Source organism: Myxocyprinus asiaticus, chromosome 27, assembly GCF_019703515.2.
Source record: "Myxocyprinus asiaticus isolate MX2 ecotype Aquarium Trade chromosome 27, UBuf_Myxa_2, whole genome shotgun sequence".
NCBI classification, from domain to species: domain Eukaryota; kingdom Metazoa; phylum Chordata; class Actinopteri; order Cypriniformes; family Catostomidae; genus Myxocyprinus; species Myxocyprinus asiaticus.
In genome coordinates, this window is record NC_059370.1 from 34074537 (window position 1) to 34089565 (window position 15029).

Sequence of the window (15029 nt, forward strand, 5' to 3'; positions counted from 1 at the left end):
ATAGATTTGTATTTGTATCAGTTTATTTTTCAAGATGGTGTTTGCGTGTGCTTATCCTGGATGCCTCAATCTACAGTAAAGCTTTATCTTTGCGGGTATCATCACAAGAGGAAAGACTAATTTTTCACATATTTCCTATCATTGATTCTGAGTGACTGAAGCTATAGCTGCTTGCTGTTCACTGGGATATCAAAACACCCATTGAGTCACTCAAAATATTGAGGGTGTGCAGTGAATATTTTTCCCCTGCTAATTTCAGACCAGCCGAGGGATCTGGCGATATCGACATGCCAACGTGCTCACGTCATGCGAGAGGCAATTTGAACTCCACCCTTGTGACTGTGCAAATCACAGCTGGCTGTAAATTTTAAAAATAGATATATTTCTTACAGACACCTAAAATCATACACATCTGGAATGGAATGAGGGTGAGTAAATTATGAGAGAATTTTCATTTTTGGGTGAACTATCCCTTTAAGAATATTCTTAATGTATATTTTTCTTAAGATTGATCTTAAGAAAAAACTAAAGAATTGTAAATAACATCTTATACTTAGGATAACCTCACAGTTGTCTTAAATCCCAAAAGGTAAGATGTTTAATGAATTCACTAGGTTGTTTCAAATGTGACACGTTCTATCATGTTGACTTTGGAAAGTGCAATGGGCTGTTTATGTAGAAATGTGATTTTAGACCAAAACACATTTTTTGACTGTTTTAAGTTTTATGTTATTTTTATTTTCAGCTTTCAAACCATGTAAATGTTATCACAAAATTCAAATAATAGTTGTTTTGAAGCTTCTTAATGTGGTGACCAATCATACTAGTCAATTTAAATGGATGCACTGAATTACTCACTCTCTCTATCTTTAGAGTCCAAAGAAACATAATAATTATATCATTAGAAAGCTGAGAGTGTCTTCCGCCAACCTTTCACATGTCTACTTCTTACTTTCTGACGTGATATAATTATAAAGCTTCCCAAAGATAACTTTTTCCTCCAGCTCTTGTCAACTGAAGTTTTTGTTTCTTTTTTTCCTCCATGTCAAATTAAAAGTTGTCTAATGCAGTGGTGTAGTCCTACCAAAAAAAGTGGTTTACTATTGCCCAGTCCCTGTTCATCTGACTGGGGGTGTCTGTTACTATAGATTGTACTTTTCTGTTACTGTAGATTACTGCGTAATCTGCATATAGAGAGCGGTGGAACTGCAACTCTGTACATATCGTAAATGGGTCATTCCTACAATACGGTGACATTCCGGCTTTGAAACTTTTGAAAAATCAAACATACTTTTACAAGTTTCTTTATGTTTCATCATTACAGGGACATATTAAAGATTGTATTAGTCATACTGGTCAAGCTAAATTACTAAATAATTCAATGTCCATCCAGTTAAATGGGCAGCATCAGGGTGGATAATAACAGGGTGGACATCCAGTGGATAAATGAGCCACTACATGGTCTGTGATTGATATCTAGGAAACATATTTGTAAACTAATATTTACGATTTTATTTCTGTTAACATAAACTGTATATTGAAATTTTTCATTATATTAATTTCTCATATATCTTCCCATATCAGGGTGGACATGTTATGCTTGACCACATATGACTAACACCACAAAATAAAGGAAAACATAAATAAAACAATAATTATAAACTTCAAATAACTCAAAGTAATTTTGCAGAATGGGTGATGTACACCCCCAGTGCATGTGATGTAATTTCCTAACATACAGTATATCTTCAATGAAAGGTCATAGTTTCATGACATAACAGGGTGCACAATAAATCAAGGGACACACAAAAATCCTCCACTATCAGTGATAAAATTACACATTTACCATAAATGTATACATGTTAGTGAGAGAATGCAACATTAACTCTTAACTGTATGTGAGGGAAAAATAGAAATCCAATGATTTAGATGTTTGATGTGCCATGATATAATGACGCAGTGCAACAGAAAATTATTTCAGTTATTTAAAATTTTACTTTTAAGCCCACAGAAGTGTGTAACATTCTAAAAAGTCTTTATTCTTTTTAACAAGACTTTCAAAATTGTAATCGGGTGAAATTAAACAAGATAAATACCACACACACTTGTAATGGGGGCTTAAATGACACAGAATTGTAGGAATGACCCATATTTACAGGCGTTCCTGTGCAAGACACTGCTTTACATTGAAAAACAGCTAAGACGGATGCAGAAGCATGTTCAATGCGAACGTCCCCTAGTAAACTTAAAATGAAAAATGATTTAATACAATGACCAGGAAGAAGAGCGAAAGGGAGAGAGAAGGCTTAACATGAAAATAGTGTATTTCTCATTGGATTAGTGTCGTTGTTTGGTAGTAAATAGGGTTTATCATAAGGGAAATGTAAGAAAATCACATTTAGTGTTTTAACTACCCCTGTACTACTGTACTTTTATTTTGAATTAATGCGGTAATCCAGTTTTTCTTACCTCTCACTCTCTCTCTACCAGAACGAGCTCTGACATATGCAATAAAATGTAATGACATGTCATGAATAGGTGCGTTTACTGGTGTTTTAAACAATTAACATGCACTCGAATGCTATATGATTTTGACAAAATTATCTTGCTTCTGAAAAAAAAAAAAACACACGCTGATTGTCACTGATCTTTTCTCCAGCTGTTTCTGTGTCAAGTGTAGCGTCCGTGTAAAGCAACAGCCAATATCTCACACAACTCATGCAAAAGGTGTGTGTGTTTCAGGTCAATTTCTCTCGATTTGTAAAACATTCTCAGCAGTTTGGGTGTGTGATACTAAAATACGGGACAAACCGTGTATAGTTTTCATACAGCAATTTTTTCCCTTAATTATGGGACGATTCCTTATTTTACAGGATGTTTGCAATAATTTGTTAATTAATTTTACCTGATACTGCTTCAGCGTGAGGGTGACTCTCTCTCCACTCACTATCATAAATTCCCTCAGTCAATGATGGCAGCGACAACGGTTGTCAGGGGCAGGGAATGGCAGAATTCAAGTGATAATACACCAATTACAACAAAGAATCTCCAGTTTCACAAAACAGCATCCAATACAGTTAAAGGGAAACTAACGACAGTAGATTATGGACTTGAAGCAGCAAAACAAGTGGGTATACCGAGGGTATACGCAAATATCGATCCTTAGAAGTCGTTATATATACAAACAGCCTTGGGAATAAAGCATACGCCGTATATGTGCGTATGGCCCAGACTACACCACTGGCCTAATGTTTACCAAGAAGTAAATTGTCCTATGACAGTTAATGTTGTTAAAAGAATACATCTCACACAATTTACATTCAAAAAAATTATTGCAATCTACTTAAAACTATTTTAATTGATAGATACATTTATCATTACGATTTACCAGTGTAGAAGTATTGAATTTGTTGTATTATACAAGGCAACCTCATGAGCAGGCTAGGATAACCAGACAATGTCAAAGCCTGTCATTAGAACATTTTCGTGAATCCAGCACAAATTTAGGGGAGATGTTCAAGCACAAGCTTATTGTTTGATGGTGATAGAAGCAAAAGATAACTTGTCTTAAATGCTTTATAGTCCCAGGCAACATATTGAACCTGTAAATTTTTATGGGTGGTTGCCAGTTCACTGATATGTAATTCCTAAGATGTTCTGAGTGGTTTTTAACACTGCTATGCAGTTGCTAGTGTGTTCTGGGTGGTTGCTAGGTAGTTGTTTACTGGCCCAAGTTAAAAGAGCCTACCCCCAAGATTAGTGCTTGGGTCCCGCCTTCATACATTTTTCTAAAATCATACCTCAAACTTTGCAGGGGTGCATTTCCTGTACAACGACTTAACTCACTGCTTAACTACCATAGTACCAGGCAACCTTGGAGAAATGAACGAGCTAGTCACAGCTGTTTCCCAAAACCCTTGTAACTATGTCACACATCCATCGTTCACACATCGTAACATAGAGCTGTCGTTGTTAATGGCGTTACACAGATGATGGAGTAATAACTTCTGCGAATATTGAATTATAAAAGCTTATTTACACTTACATCAGAAAGCTTTTTAATGCGAGAAAGCTGCATGCACTGTGTAATGTGATAGATACATATTCTGCAATAGTGGGGTTTTCCTCTACATCAGACTTCGGGGTTCCCCCGACGCACTTGAGCACAAACGCACATGCGCAGTCTTCAAAAACATATAAACAGCACTTATGCATTAACAAAAACACATAAAAGCCATTTTCTCAAACAGAAACCATGTGTGATAAGGTGCTTTCTCTAAACGGCCTTTAATTACTTAAACAGCTGCATTCGCGTTTACGTGATGTTTCACAACGCCACTTTCTGCAAAACTTTGGAATTTTCTTTAATGCTCGTAATTGTGGTCAAAATGTTGACAGAATGAAATATATTTATGGAATTAAATATATAGAAGCCTCAGACAAGTTAAATGATGTCCACACAGCAGACTAACAATGAACTATGATTCTTACCATAAGTAAAGAGCTGTAGTTCCAACCACACAACTTTGCAATGCTGTTTGCGAATGTTCGTTGGAAATACAGTTTCGGGAAACATCAAATTTTTTAACTATGTTGGTAGTGATGTAACTTGCGACCACAGTTGGCTAATGATACTTTTGGGAAACGCACCCCTGAACAAGTTACATGCTTAAGTTTATTTAGGTTTAGGGGTTGAACTCCCTAATCTTAAGTAATTATTATAGTGGGTAAACAGTGTAGTGAAACAAATGAGCTTTGACGACATTTATGTTGTGCACTGTTTTAAGTACCTCTTGTCAGCATTGTCATCACCATGTGAAATAGAGAACATAGATTTATTACAATGGATTACCTTCAGCTATTTCTCAATGGATAGCTGAGATAACACTGAGGTTCTGAATTAGGTTTTTACTCACCCCCGCAAGATAAGCAGTGCAACATATTTAACCATCTATAGGCTACCACACACATACGCCCTATTGCTTTGAGCCTAACAAATGAGCCTAACACATGTCAAAATGGGGAAAAATATTGACATGCTTTCAAACACCTCATCAGGGTTAAAGGTTTCTGACAGCAACCCAAACACTTTTCAGTGTTGATGACATGACATCTGCAAATACCTGTAAATTATCCACAAATACGAAGCTTACAAGCGCTAAACGATCCACATTTAATCTCATGCCAGTCATCCTGTGGAGATCTGCGCTCTTTCAGATTCATCCCAAAAGACTCTTTTGTCCTCACGGATGGAAGAGTCACATGTGCCCTTAGAAAAAGCAAAGCTTGACACAAAACCCTACCCATTCCCAGGTGCAAGTTATTTGCAGATTTCCCATTAATTAGTGTCAATCCGTGGAACAGGATGGAGAAAAAAATAAATGACTTATAATAGTCAGGAAACACATTTACCTATGTGAGTCTATTGGATGAGGTCGAAGAGGTTAAACTCCATTGAGATGCCTTATTCAATTTCAGGGATGTGTTCATCTGCAAATGGAATTAAGAGAATTATATGGCACCTTGGATGTGTGGAAGAATATTTGTTCTTCTAAATGTGCGCTCTTTGTCTCATGTGTATTCGTCTGACATACTTAGCCTGAGGAATTCAGCAGATAGCAGCAGTGCTCCAGGGAAACCAGAGATGTGGCCTTTTGATGCATATAATTTGATCAACAACCTTGAAGGGTCTGAATTTATAACCATTACTTTAAAAGACTTTGCTTTTTTCACCTACAGTGTATAATGTATAAAATACAATCAAAGAAAACAAACAAAAAGCAGTTCAGTTTGCCCTCCATCCCAATGCTGAAGGTCATGTAGTGTGTGTGGCCTTTCAACTACGCTTCTGTTTGGTAAAGCAGAATGAGGTCTGAAGCTCACTGTCTTATGGAGAATTTCTAATGCAAAGGTACCATCGAAGCTACACAAGATAGCCGAATGAAAAGCTATGGATGATTTGTTCAGTATCTTCAGTCTGTTCTCCTGTTGGTCTTCGAGAGCACAGGTGCAATTGTCAAATTTAAAATAAGAACAAGCCTGAACGTCGGCATGAACGTCATGAAAGGCAAGAACTAGCTGTGCATGATTTATTGGGGTAGCTTCTCAAAATAAATGGCTAGATGTATTCCAAAGAGTCCCATTGATATACTACTATACACAACAAGGCAAGAACTTTGTTATAATATGTCGGAATGATCGTACAGGTATTTACTAGATTGATTTACTAGAATGATCATATTTACTGGACACACAGGAATGCCATAACATAATTAATATTAGGAAACTACATTTCCCACTATTCTGTGTGGCAGCATGAGAATCATAAAATACATAGATAAGTCATCAATTACACAACTAATGTGCATCCTTTGCTCTATTTTAGTTGTACTAGCATTAACAAGTTTCCTGTCTTTGTCAGAATATGAAAAAGAGACAAATAATTATGATATTATCATGCCTGCTTTCCAAACTTACAAGTAGGAACTTCCCAGGAGGGCTGGAAGGCAGCAATACATTCAAGCAAAGCAGTTTTAGTTTATGATTTAAGAACCATGTGATGAACTGAACCCATGATGTTAGACCAGTTAGTATAATAACAAAATCTCATGATCGTATATATTGTTTGTCAAGTTGTTCATTATCCACAATATAACTTTAAGGAGTTCTAGTGCAAACTGAAAGTTAGTTTAGTTGATCTGAAAAATTACAGATTCCAATCATATTAACGTTTAGAGTTGCACATTCTGAATTGCAAATGCCCACTTCTGCAAGGGTCAGTTATTCATTGATCTTGGTAAATTCACACCATGCACTTTGTGCCTTTAATCAGCATATTTGTCCACCACAAGTGGCCGTGAAGTTTGCACAGGGCTGAATTAATGAAAATGAAGGGCTTTAGTTCAAGTTTGGATTGTCAACAGTTAGACTCTTGGCCAGTTTCCCAGCAATTGAGGGCAAATTTCCTTCAACCTTCATTTCAGTAGCAATTGAATAACAACAGGTATGGCTGAATGCGTGACATGCCAGACAATGGGAAAGCTCAAACCAGCCAACCAGCAATGCTGGGGATTCAAAGGCCTGTTTTTCTTTTTCTTTTTTTTACCAGCACTGTTTGTTCCTTTTTTTTTCTTTTGTATTTGGTGAATTATATTTTTTGAGAAATAGTACACAGGACTGCAAAACTTTACTGTTACATATATAACAAATAAAACATTTGAGAACAGCAAAACTTTTGACTTTCCTCATTTTGGCTGTTGATTCCTCAATATTTCAGACATGTTTTCTTTTAGCAAATAGTAGTGTGTATAAATGTAACAATTAATGTTTGCTATATAATGAGTAGATTCAGGAGGACTGAAATTTAACGTGAGATGCTGCCATCGTTCTCAGGAAAAAGCATGTTTTCACTTAGAGTTCAGTCTAGAGTCTGGAATTTTTTACACCGCTCTTGCACTAAAAAGAAAATATGTACAACTCGAGTAACATGTGGTCTAATTACATGACATCATATTACAGGTAGACAGCATTGCAGCAAATAAAGGATCAAGTCAAAATCGCCTTAATGACTTACTGAAGATGTAAGTCAGTCCCTTGCCCTTGGAAAGTTAAAGAGTTAATGTCACAAGCATGAAATAAGATCTTTAATACTATATTATATTATGCACTAAAGTAAGACTACTTCACATACAGTTAACTACTTTACATGTTATCAATGCAAAAACGAACTTTCTTAAAATTTGGAGAACTTTTTTTGTGTCCTTTCATCTAAAGATAGATGAGACAAAAGAGGAACTTCCATAAACTGCATTCTAAAGTGGAGCCAATTTGTCATGTGCAATAAGGAAAAAAGATTGTATATTATTTACATTATTAAGACATTAAATTTTTCTCCACAATATTTAGTTTGTCATAGGTTGCTTTAGTGGGTAGTTTTTATATCAAGGTCTTTTTCTGACTAACATGCACTTGTGGCACAAAAGCTACTAATTAATTTAAATGAGGAATTCGAATGCATTCCGACATGCTGTCTAGAAATGTGACGTTTTCCGACAGAAGACAACAAAAGGGCCAGTGTACCGACTGACCTGATGTCATCGCGCTGAGTGCTCTGATCGAGCCTCTATGTTCTGATTGCACCCTCAGTTCAATTACATACTCGGGGTCAAAGGTTTCACCAGTAATTACACACACACACACACACACATACACACACGCAACTTGTACGCTGCAGAGGGAGCGGCCATCTGCTAGTATTGATTTTAGTCTCTGTGAGACTTCCGCTCCTTTGCTGATCTCCTCAGTCAATACAGTTTAAACATTCCACAGCTGTGGGAGTACAGCATTAAAAAAACTACAGTAGTGTGTTTTTGTTTAATTTTTAAAGTGTGTGTGTGTGTGTGTGTGTGTGTGTGTGTGTGTTTTGTTGTGATGAAAGGATATTAATGCACCCTAATTGAGATCCTTGTTTTTGTGCCATTTAAATTCTACTCGTAAACAATAGAAGTGTATAGTTACATAACAGTATTTAAAAAGATATTGCACCTTTCATAGATTTAATTTTGTTCGTAGCTTATTGTAATGTTTAATGCATGTGTTCATGTATATCATTTCTTTTATTTTGTATTCTAGTTCCTGTTTCGTGTCATGTGTTCCCTAGTCATGTGATGTCCTGTTTTCCCTCCATGTTCATGTGTCTTGTTTTCATTGGTTCATTGTATTGTTATTTTGTTATCTGTTCTGTCTGTTCATTGGTCATTTTTGTCATGTGTTCTCCCATGTCTAGTATTTAAGCCCTCATGTTTTCCATTGTTCCTTGTCAGGTATTGTTGAATGTAACTTTGTTTGTGTTTGGTATCATGTCATGCTATGTCAAGTCAAGTCCAAGTCAAGTCAAGTTTATGTTCATGTTAATTGTCCATGTTTATGTTTTGTTTAGTTCACATCTTTAGTTAGGGTTTTGGATTTCACAACTGTAAATAAAACTGCACTTGGGTTCTTCAATTCATCGTCATCGTCTTCATCATTGTCAGCGCCAGCCACTCGTTACACTCATAGTGCATACACTTAAAAAAAAAAAAAATATGCAACTACTTTAAAATAAGTGTAGCTTGCAACTTGACACACTACAGTTTAAAAGTAGCTTCCCCAACACTGAATATGTGGGTTTCCATCCAACTATTTTTATGCGCATTTTGAAGTTGTGCATAAGAGATCCTGAATGGAAATGCTTGATATGCGAATAAACTTTCTAAATTTGCTTAAAATTTAATGCGCTAGGAGGAGGTGGATTTTCTAGAGTTTCACATTAGTTAAAATGCTCATTAAGGTGATGGAAACGGTTTATTTGCAAAACGATGACGTATTTTGACCATTCATGCATGTGTTATGAGTATGCGATAGCTTGATGTGACTAGTCCACTGAAAGGTCCAACCTTGGCACACAATTCTTTGAACATAGAGCTTGTCATTCGGAAGTGTTTAAACCACAACTGGTCGATAAATTGGGTCCTCACAATCCGGCAGAACAGTTTTGAGAGTGGGTGCTCCCAGGTATGCGGAGACCGGAGGTGTTTGGGCATCGCAGCTATTTCAGCCCACATTATATCAGATATTACACTTATTCTGCGGTGTCTCATGGATGCATTTAATAAAATGAGATACTTGCACCAATCTTGCAAATAAAACTGTCCCCAAAGCAGGGAGAGGTAATTCAGCTGCTCCATCATGACGAGGCAGCTCCCTCATGATAATGTGCATTACGTAGTGGATGGAAACTTGCAACGATTCATATTTTCTTAAGTCTAATTTTTAGAAATGCACTTAAATAATGTGAAACAAAAAGGTAGCTGCCAAAACACAAAAGGTAGCTGTCTTGTTGCCTCAACAGACAGCGTTTGCATATGAAGGTACCTCCAGAATCTGGTTTTGGACAGTCTACTGAGGCAGCATAACGTCACATCATTGCTAGGATACCAGCAACTGATTATCGCTATCTGGTGTCCACTAAAGGTAACGCGTCTGCTTCATTGTGGTTTGGTTGGACTGAGTGGTCTAATAATCTAGAGCAAAATCAAGAGAGTTTTTAACCAAGTGTATATTTAATTACTACAATACTACTTTCTCTCTAGAAATGGAATCAATGAAATTTTTGTGGAATGGCGCACACAGGATTGTGGGATTTCATAGGCAGTGAAGGATGCATCTATGCTGCCTTCAAAAATCAATTAGATGAAGGTATCTCAGTAGACAGGATGTGACATGAACATTGGATTCGGACGTGCCTTGGTCCCTTCCTACCTCCGTATACAGCCTCTGGAGGCAGCATTTTCCTGGATTCAGCTGCAGCCATTTACACTCACCGAGCAATTAATTAGGAACACCTGTACACCTACTTATTCATGCGATTATTTAATCAGCCAGTCCTGTGGCATCATGCAGATTTGAGTCAGGAGCTTCAGTTAATGTTCACATCTACCATCAGAATGTGATCTCAGTGATATCGACTTGCCAGACGGGCTGATTTAAGTATTTCTGTAACTGCTGATCTCCTGGGATTTTCATGCACAACAGTCTTTAGAGTTTACTCAGAATGGTGCCAAAAACATCACACATAAAAAAGCATCCACTGAGAAGCAGTTGTGTAGACGGAAACGCCTTGTTGATGAGAGATCGTCAAAGGAGAATGTTTGAGATGACAGAAAGGCTGCGGTAACTCAGATAACCCCTCTGTACAATTGCAATGAGCAGAATTGAATCTTAGAATGCAAAACATGTTGAAACTTAAGGTGGATGGGCTACAAGAGCAGAAGAACATGTTTGACACTTTATTAGGACCATAGTGTTCTTAATGAAGTGCTTGTGAATGTTTTTATAATGTTTTAAGAATATAAGGCAGTCAAGAAATTAGAAGTAGTGGTCGACCGATATATCACCGAGGCCATTAAATCGGCCGATATTCTGACTTTTTTCATTATCGGCATCGGCCTATAAATTTTCCCATTGAAGAAAATCGCCTGCTTGCACGTGAAGTGTCTGAGACATGTAAACGACCAGTCACGGTTTGTTTTGTTGTTTCGTGCCATCGTGTTACTACATTAAAAGACCAATGTGCAACACAGTCTCATTTAAATGGTCCGCATATCAGAGTCGCAGCAGACGTGTTTGAGCTCATAATGTTAAAGTGCTGTATATGTACATATCTCGTTTAAACAGATGTAATAAACCAAACTGGTCACACTTTATATTAGGTGGCCTTAACTACTATGTACTAACATTAAATACAAACAAGACTATGTATTTTCTATGTAACTGCATTTTGTTCTGCAAAATTCACACATTTGCTGCTACTGAGGTTGAGGTACGGGTAGGTTTTGGGGTAAGGGTTAGGATAGGGTAAGGGGTAAAGTTAACAGTGTAGCTACAAATCTAATTAAATGCAAGTACTTTAAATGTAATTACAATGCAACAACATGTATGTACATAATAAGTACATTGTATCAAATGGTTAAGTACATAGTAGTAAAGCACGTATTCTAACAGTCTCTCATCAACAGTTCCCTGTAACTTTTCTAATGATAAAAGGCAAATATCAATAAAACTTCTATTATAGCAAATATGCAGATATCTTGTTTAAAAAGCTGCCATTCACGAACCTCACGAAAATCCAGCCTTTTCTTCCCATCGAGCGCTCATCTAATATCTTTCTCTGAAGCGCATATTCTATCAGTCAGAATAAAAAACTTCAGGATCAGGATCAAAAGTTCCACTGATTCACAAATCATGACGGTCAATCCATGTTACTCCAAGCCGTTTAAAATGTCAGAAGATTGAGGCTCATGCTGGATCCACATGAGGGTGTGAGTGCAACTTCAAGGCTGTGTCCAAAACCAGGAAAATGCTGCCTCCGGCGGCTGTATATGGATCCCACTTATCAGAACCGTGACAACAATCTTACAGTCACTGTCAATCTTGAGAATAAACTTTGTGTCAGATAAGAATTACTTTAGAGTTTAAAGGTTATGCAAGAGGCATTTGTTGTGAAGGAATTTCGGTCCCTCTCTGATGTACACTACAATTTGTGTTGCACAATATGGTATGTGTTACGTTCAGAGGAAGAGGACGACAGAAGTGATGAACCCAAATGCAGATTTATTAAGGAATACAAACAAAACATGGTTATACGGAGAACAGAACTGGATATCAAAAACAAAGGAGAAGTCAAACAAACTAATAACTCAAACACAGGACATATTCTTCAGGAAGAGTGACAAGGATGAGTAGTACACACATGAGGAGTCAAAATGAGACTAGACAAGGAATGGGAGTTATGAGTGTTTATAGTTTTCTTGATGAGGTGGCTAATGGAAATCAGGTGAGGGTAATCAGTACTTGGGAGAGTTGGAGCAGGCAAGAGGGGGAGCAGAGACTGATGAGGGGCCTAAAAGTACCCTCACCCCGAGGGATCGTAGAGCCAAGGTGATGTCGAGGGATCGGAGGGCTGAGGCGGAGTCCAGGGCTTGGAGGGTCTAGGCGGAGTCGGAGGGTCAAAAGTTCTTTTCGTCTGTAATGCCACAGGGGGCGATGGTCGAGCCGGTGACTTGGGGAGAACCGGCTGATCAGGAGGAGGAGGAGCAGCTAATGTCCTTGGTGGAACCAGCTGAAGAGGAATATCCATCGTGCTGGATGGAACCAGCAGAGGAGGAAGGGCAAGGATACTAGATGGAACCAGTGGAGCAGAAGGGCTGTATGGAACCAGTGGAGGAGGAAGGGTACTCGGGGTGGGTACAAGGGTGGGAACCAGCTCCAGATCTAACAGCTCAGCGAGTGCTGGCTCTAGGACGGACAGTGCTTGCAACACTGGCTCTGGGACGGACGAGGCTTGCAACGCGGGCTCTGGGACGGACGATGCTTGCAACGCGGGCTCTGTAAATTCCAGCTTGCAATGCTGGCTCGTTGACCGTGGCAGGTGTGGGTGTTGGCTCATTGGCCATAGCAGCCGTAGGCATTGGCTCGTTGGCTCGTTGGCTCGTTGGCTCGTTGGCCGTGGAAGGCCAGGAGGGAGTAGCCATATTCAAACCTTGTTGATGGCGGATAATCAGCGCTGGTTCATTCCAATGGCTGGCTGAGGCTAACATGCGGAAGCATATGGAATACTCAGGGACTGACAACTTTCTCTGATTAAAATGTCTAAGTTGCTCACCGGCATGGAAATCCCCTGCAAATGGATCGAATACCTCCCGGAAGTGCGTTGTGAAAGCCCCAGTGGATTGCATGACAGAGCCTCCCTGTTTCCACATCGCGTCTTCCCATTGAAGAGCCTTTCTGGTGAGGTGGGAGATGAAAAAAATCGATCTTTGGTGAATCGCTGGGGTTGTGTCTCAAACACCAAGGTACACTGGAGAAGAAAACCACTGCACTCTTAAGCCAGAGTAATTTGCCAGCGATGCCACTGGGCTGATTAATGCCAGAGGAAATGGAAGGAGCGGCGGAGCTGTTGCGGGTGCTGTGGAATCTGTGAAGGTGTCCGGAGCGGAGGAAGATGAGGTGATGGGTGGAATATTCACTAGTCTTTCCAGGAGGCTACGGATTTCATCAAGCGCACCTTCGTGTTGCTGGAGCCGATGTCCAAGTTCAGCCAACCGCACGACGTGAGACGCTGCTTCTGCTGGGTTCATTGTAGTCTTCTGTTATTCTCAGAGGAAGAGGACGACAGAAGTGATGAACCCAAATACAGATTTGCTAAGGGATACAAACAAAATACGGATATATACAGAGAACAGAAATCAAAAACAAAGGAGAAGTCAAACAAACTAATAACTTAAACATAGGAGATATTCTTCAGGAAGCGTGACAAGGATGAGTAGTACACACGTGAGGAGTCAAAACGAGACTTGACAAGGAATGGGAGTTAGAGGTGAGTGTTTATATTGTCCTTGATGAGGTGGCTAATGGAAATCAGGTGAGGGTAATCAGTACTCGGGGGAGTTGGAGCGGGGAAGAGAGGGAGCAGAGACTGATGAGGAGCCTTACAGTATGGATACTATCTAATCTAATTGGCAATCTAAACAACATGTAAAAATAAATGTGTGTAACAGAAATATAAATATTTCAGATGTCATTGCAAATGATTATAGCAGCTTTGATGAGAAATAATGCTTTGTGTCGGCGAGATTCACGTCATTAGTATAACAGGCCTAATTTGTACTCATGACAAGAAATTATCCTTTACGCAAGAATGAATTGTCTTTTTCCACCACGCTTTGTGGGCAATGTGCTTTCTATTCTTGGGCAGTTTTCTACACTGCTGTTTCCATGGGGACAGAGGTGACAAAACCTTTTTTAAATATCAACATTTAACAATTAGCATATCAAACTTACTTTACATGCCTTAAATAGACAATTAATGGGGAGCATTTCCTTTAGTCACAATTATGCAATAATGTCTTCAAATATTGAATTGAAACAGTATGTGGCTTTGTTAGCCTTGTTGAATTTCTTTGTCTTAAAGAAGATGACATATCAATCAATATAATTGGACCACCTCACTTATCAGTATGTTCTTCATTCCATACGATTAACTGATTTTCAATAAGTCTTTGTCCTTTCTCTTGTTACCACAGCAACGGGTTGGCGAAGAGGGTTGCTCTCATCAGCTTCCTGTCGCTGGTCATGCTCATGAGCGTCCTGGGCAACCTGCTGGTTATGGTGGCTGTCTGCAAGGACCGTCAGCTCAGGTCAGTAGCTCCGCCCTCTTTTCCCTCCCCTTATCTCCTCCCACTACTCTCTGTTAATCTCTCACCCCAGGAAAAATATCATGTAGCATTTTATTTGTCCAGCTCTAGGGTTGGGAATTGAGGATTGTAAATTCTTAATAAGAACTGGTTCCATTAAAATGTGAAACACAAATGTCTGCATTCTTCTATCATAACAAACATATCACTGTAAAAAAAAAAAAATTATCTGTGCCACAGCAAAACAATTGATACTTAAGATGTAAGCTTGCCATCTGAATTAAATGCGATGAGTGA

At 38.6% G+C, this 15029-nt stretch overlaps 1 protein-coding gene across 1 annotated transcript in view; it reads left to right on the forward strand.

The window, feature by feature from the left end:
• Window positions 1-15029, forward strand: part of LOC127417998 (5-hydroxytryptamine receptor 4-like) — a 151873-nt gene that overhangs the window by 43634 nt on the left and 93210 nt on the right. Inside the window, exon 3 of the mRNA XM_051658303.1 lies at window positions 14622-14735. Within this exon, the coding sequence (XP_051514263.1) occupies window positions 14622-14735 (114 nt within the window). The remainder of the gene's footprint in view (window positions 1-14621; window positions 14736-15029) is intronic.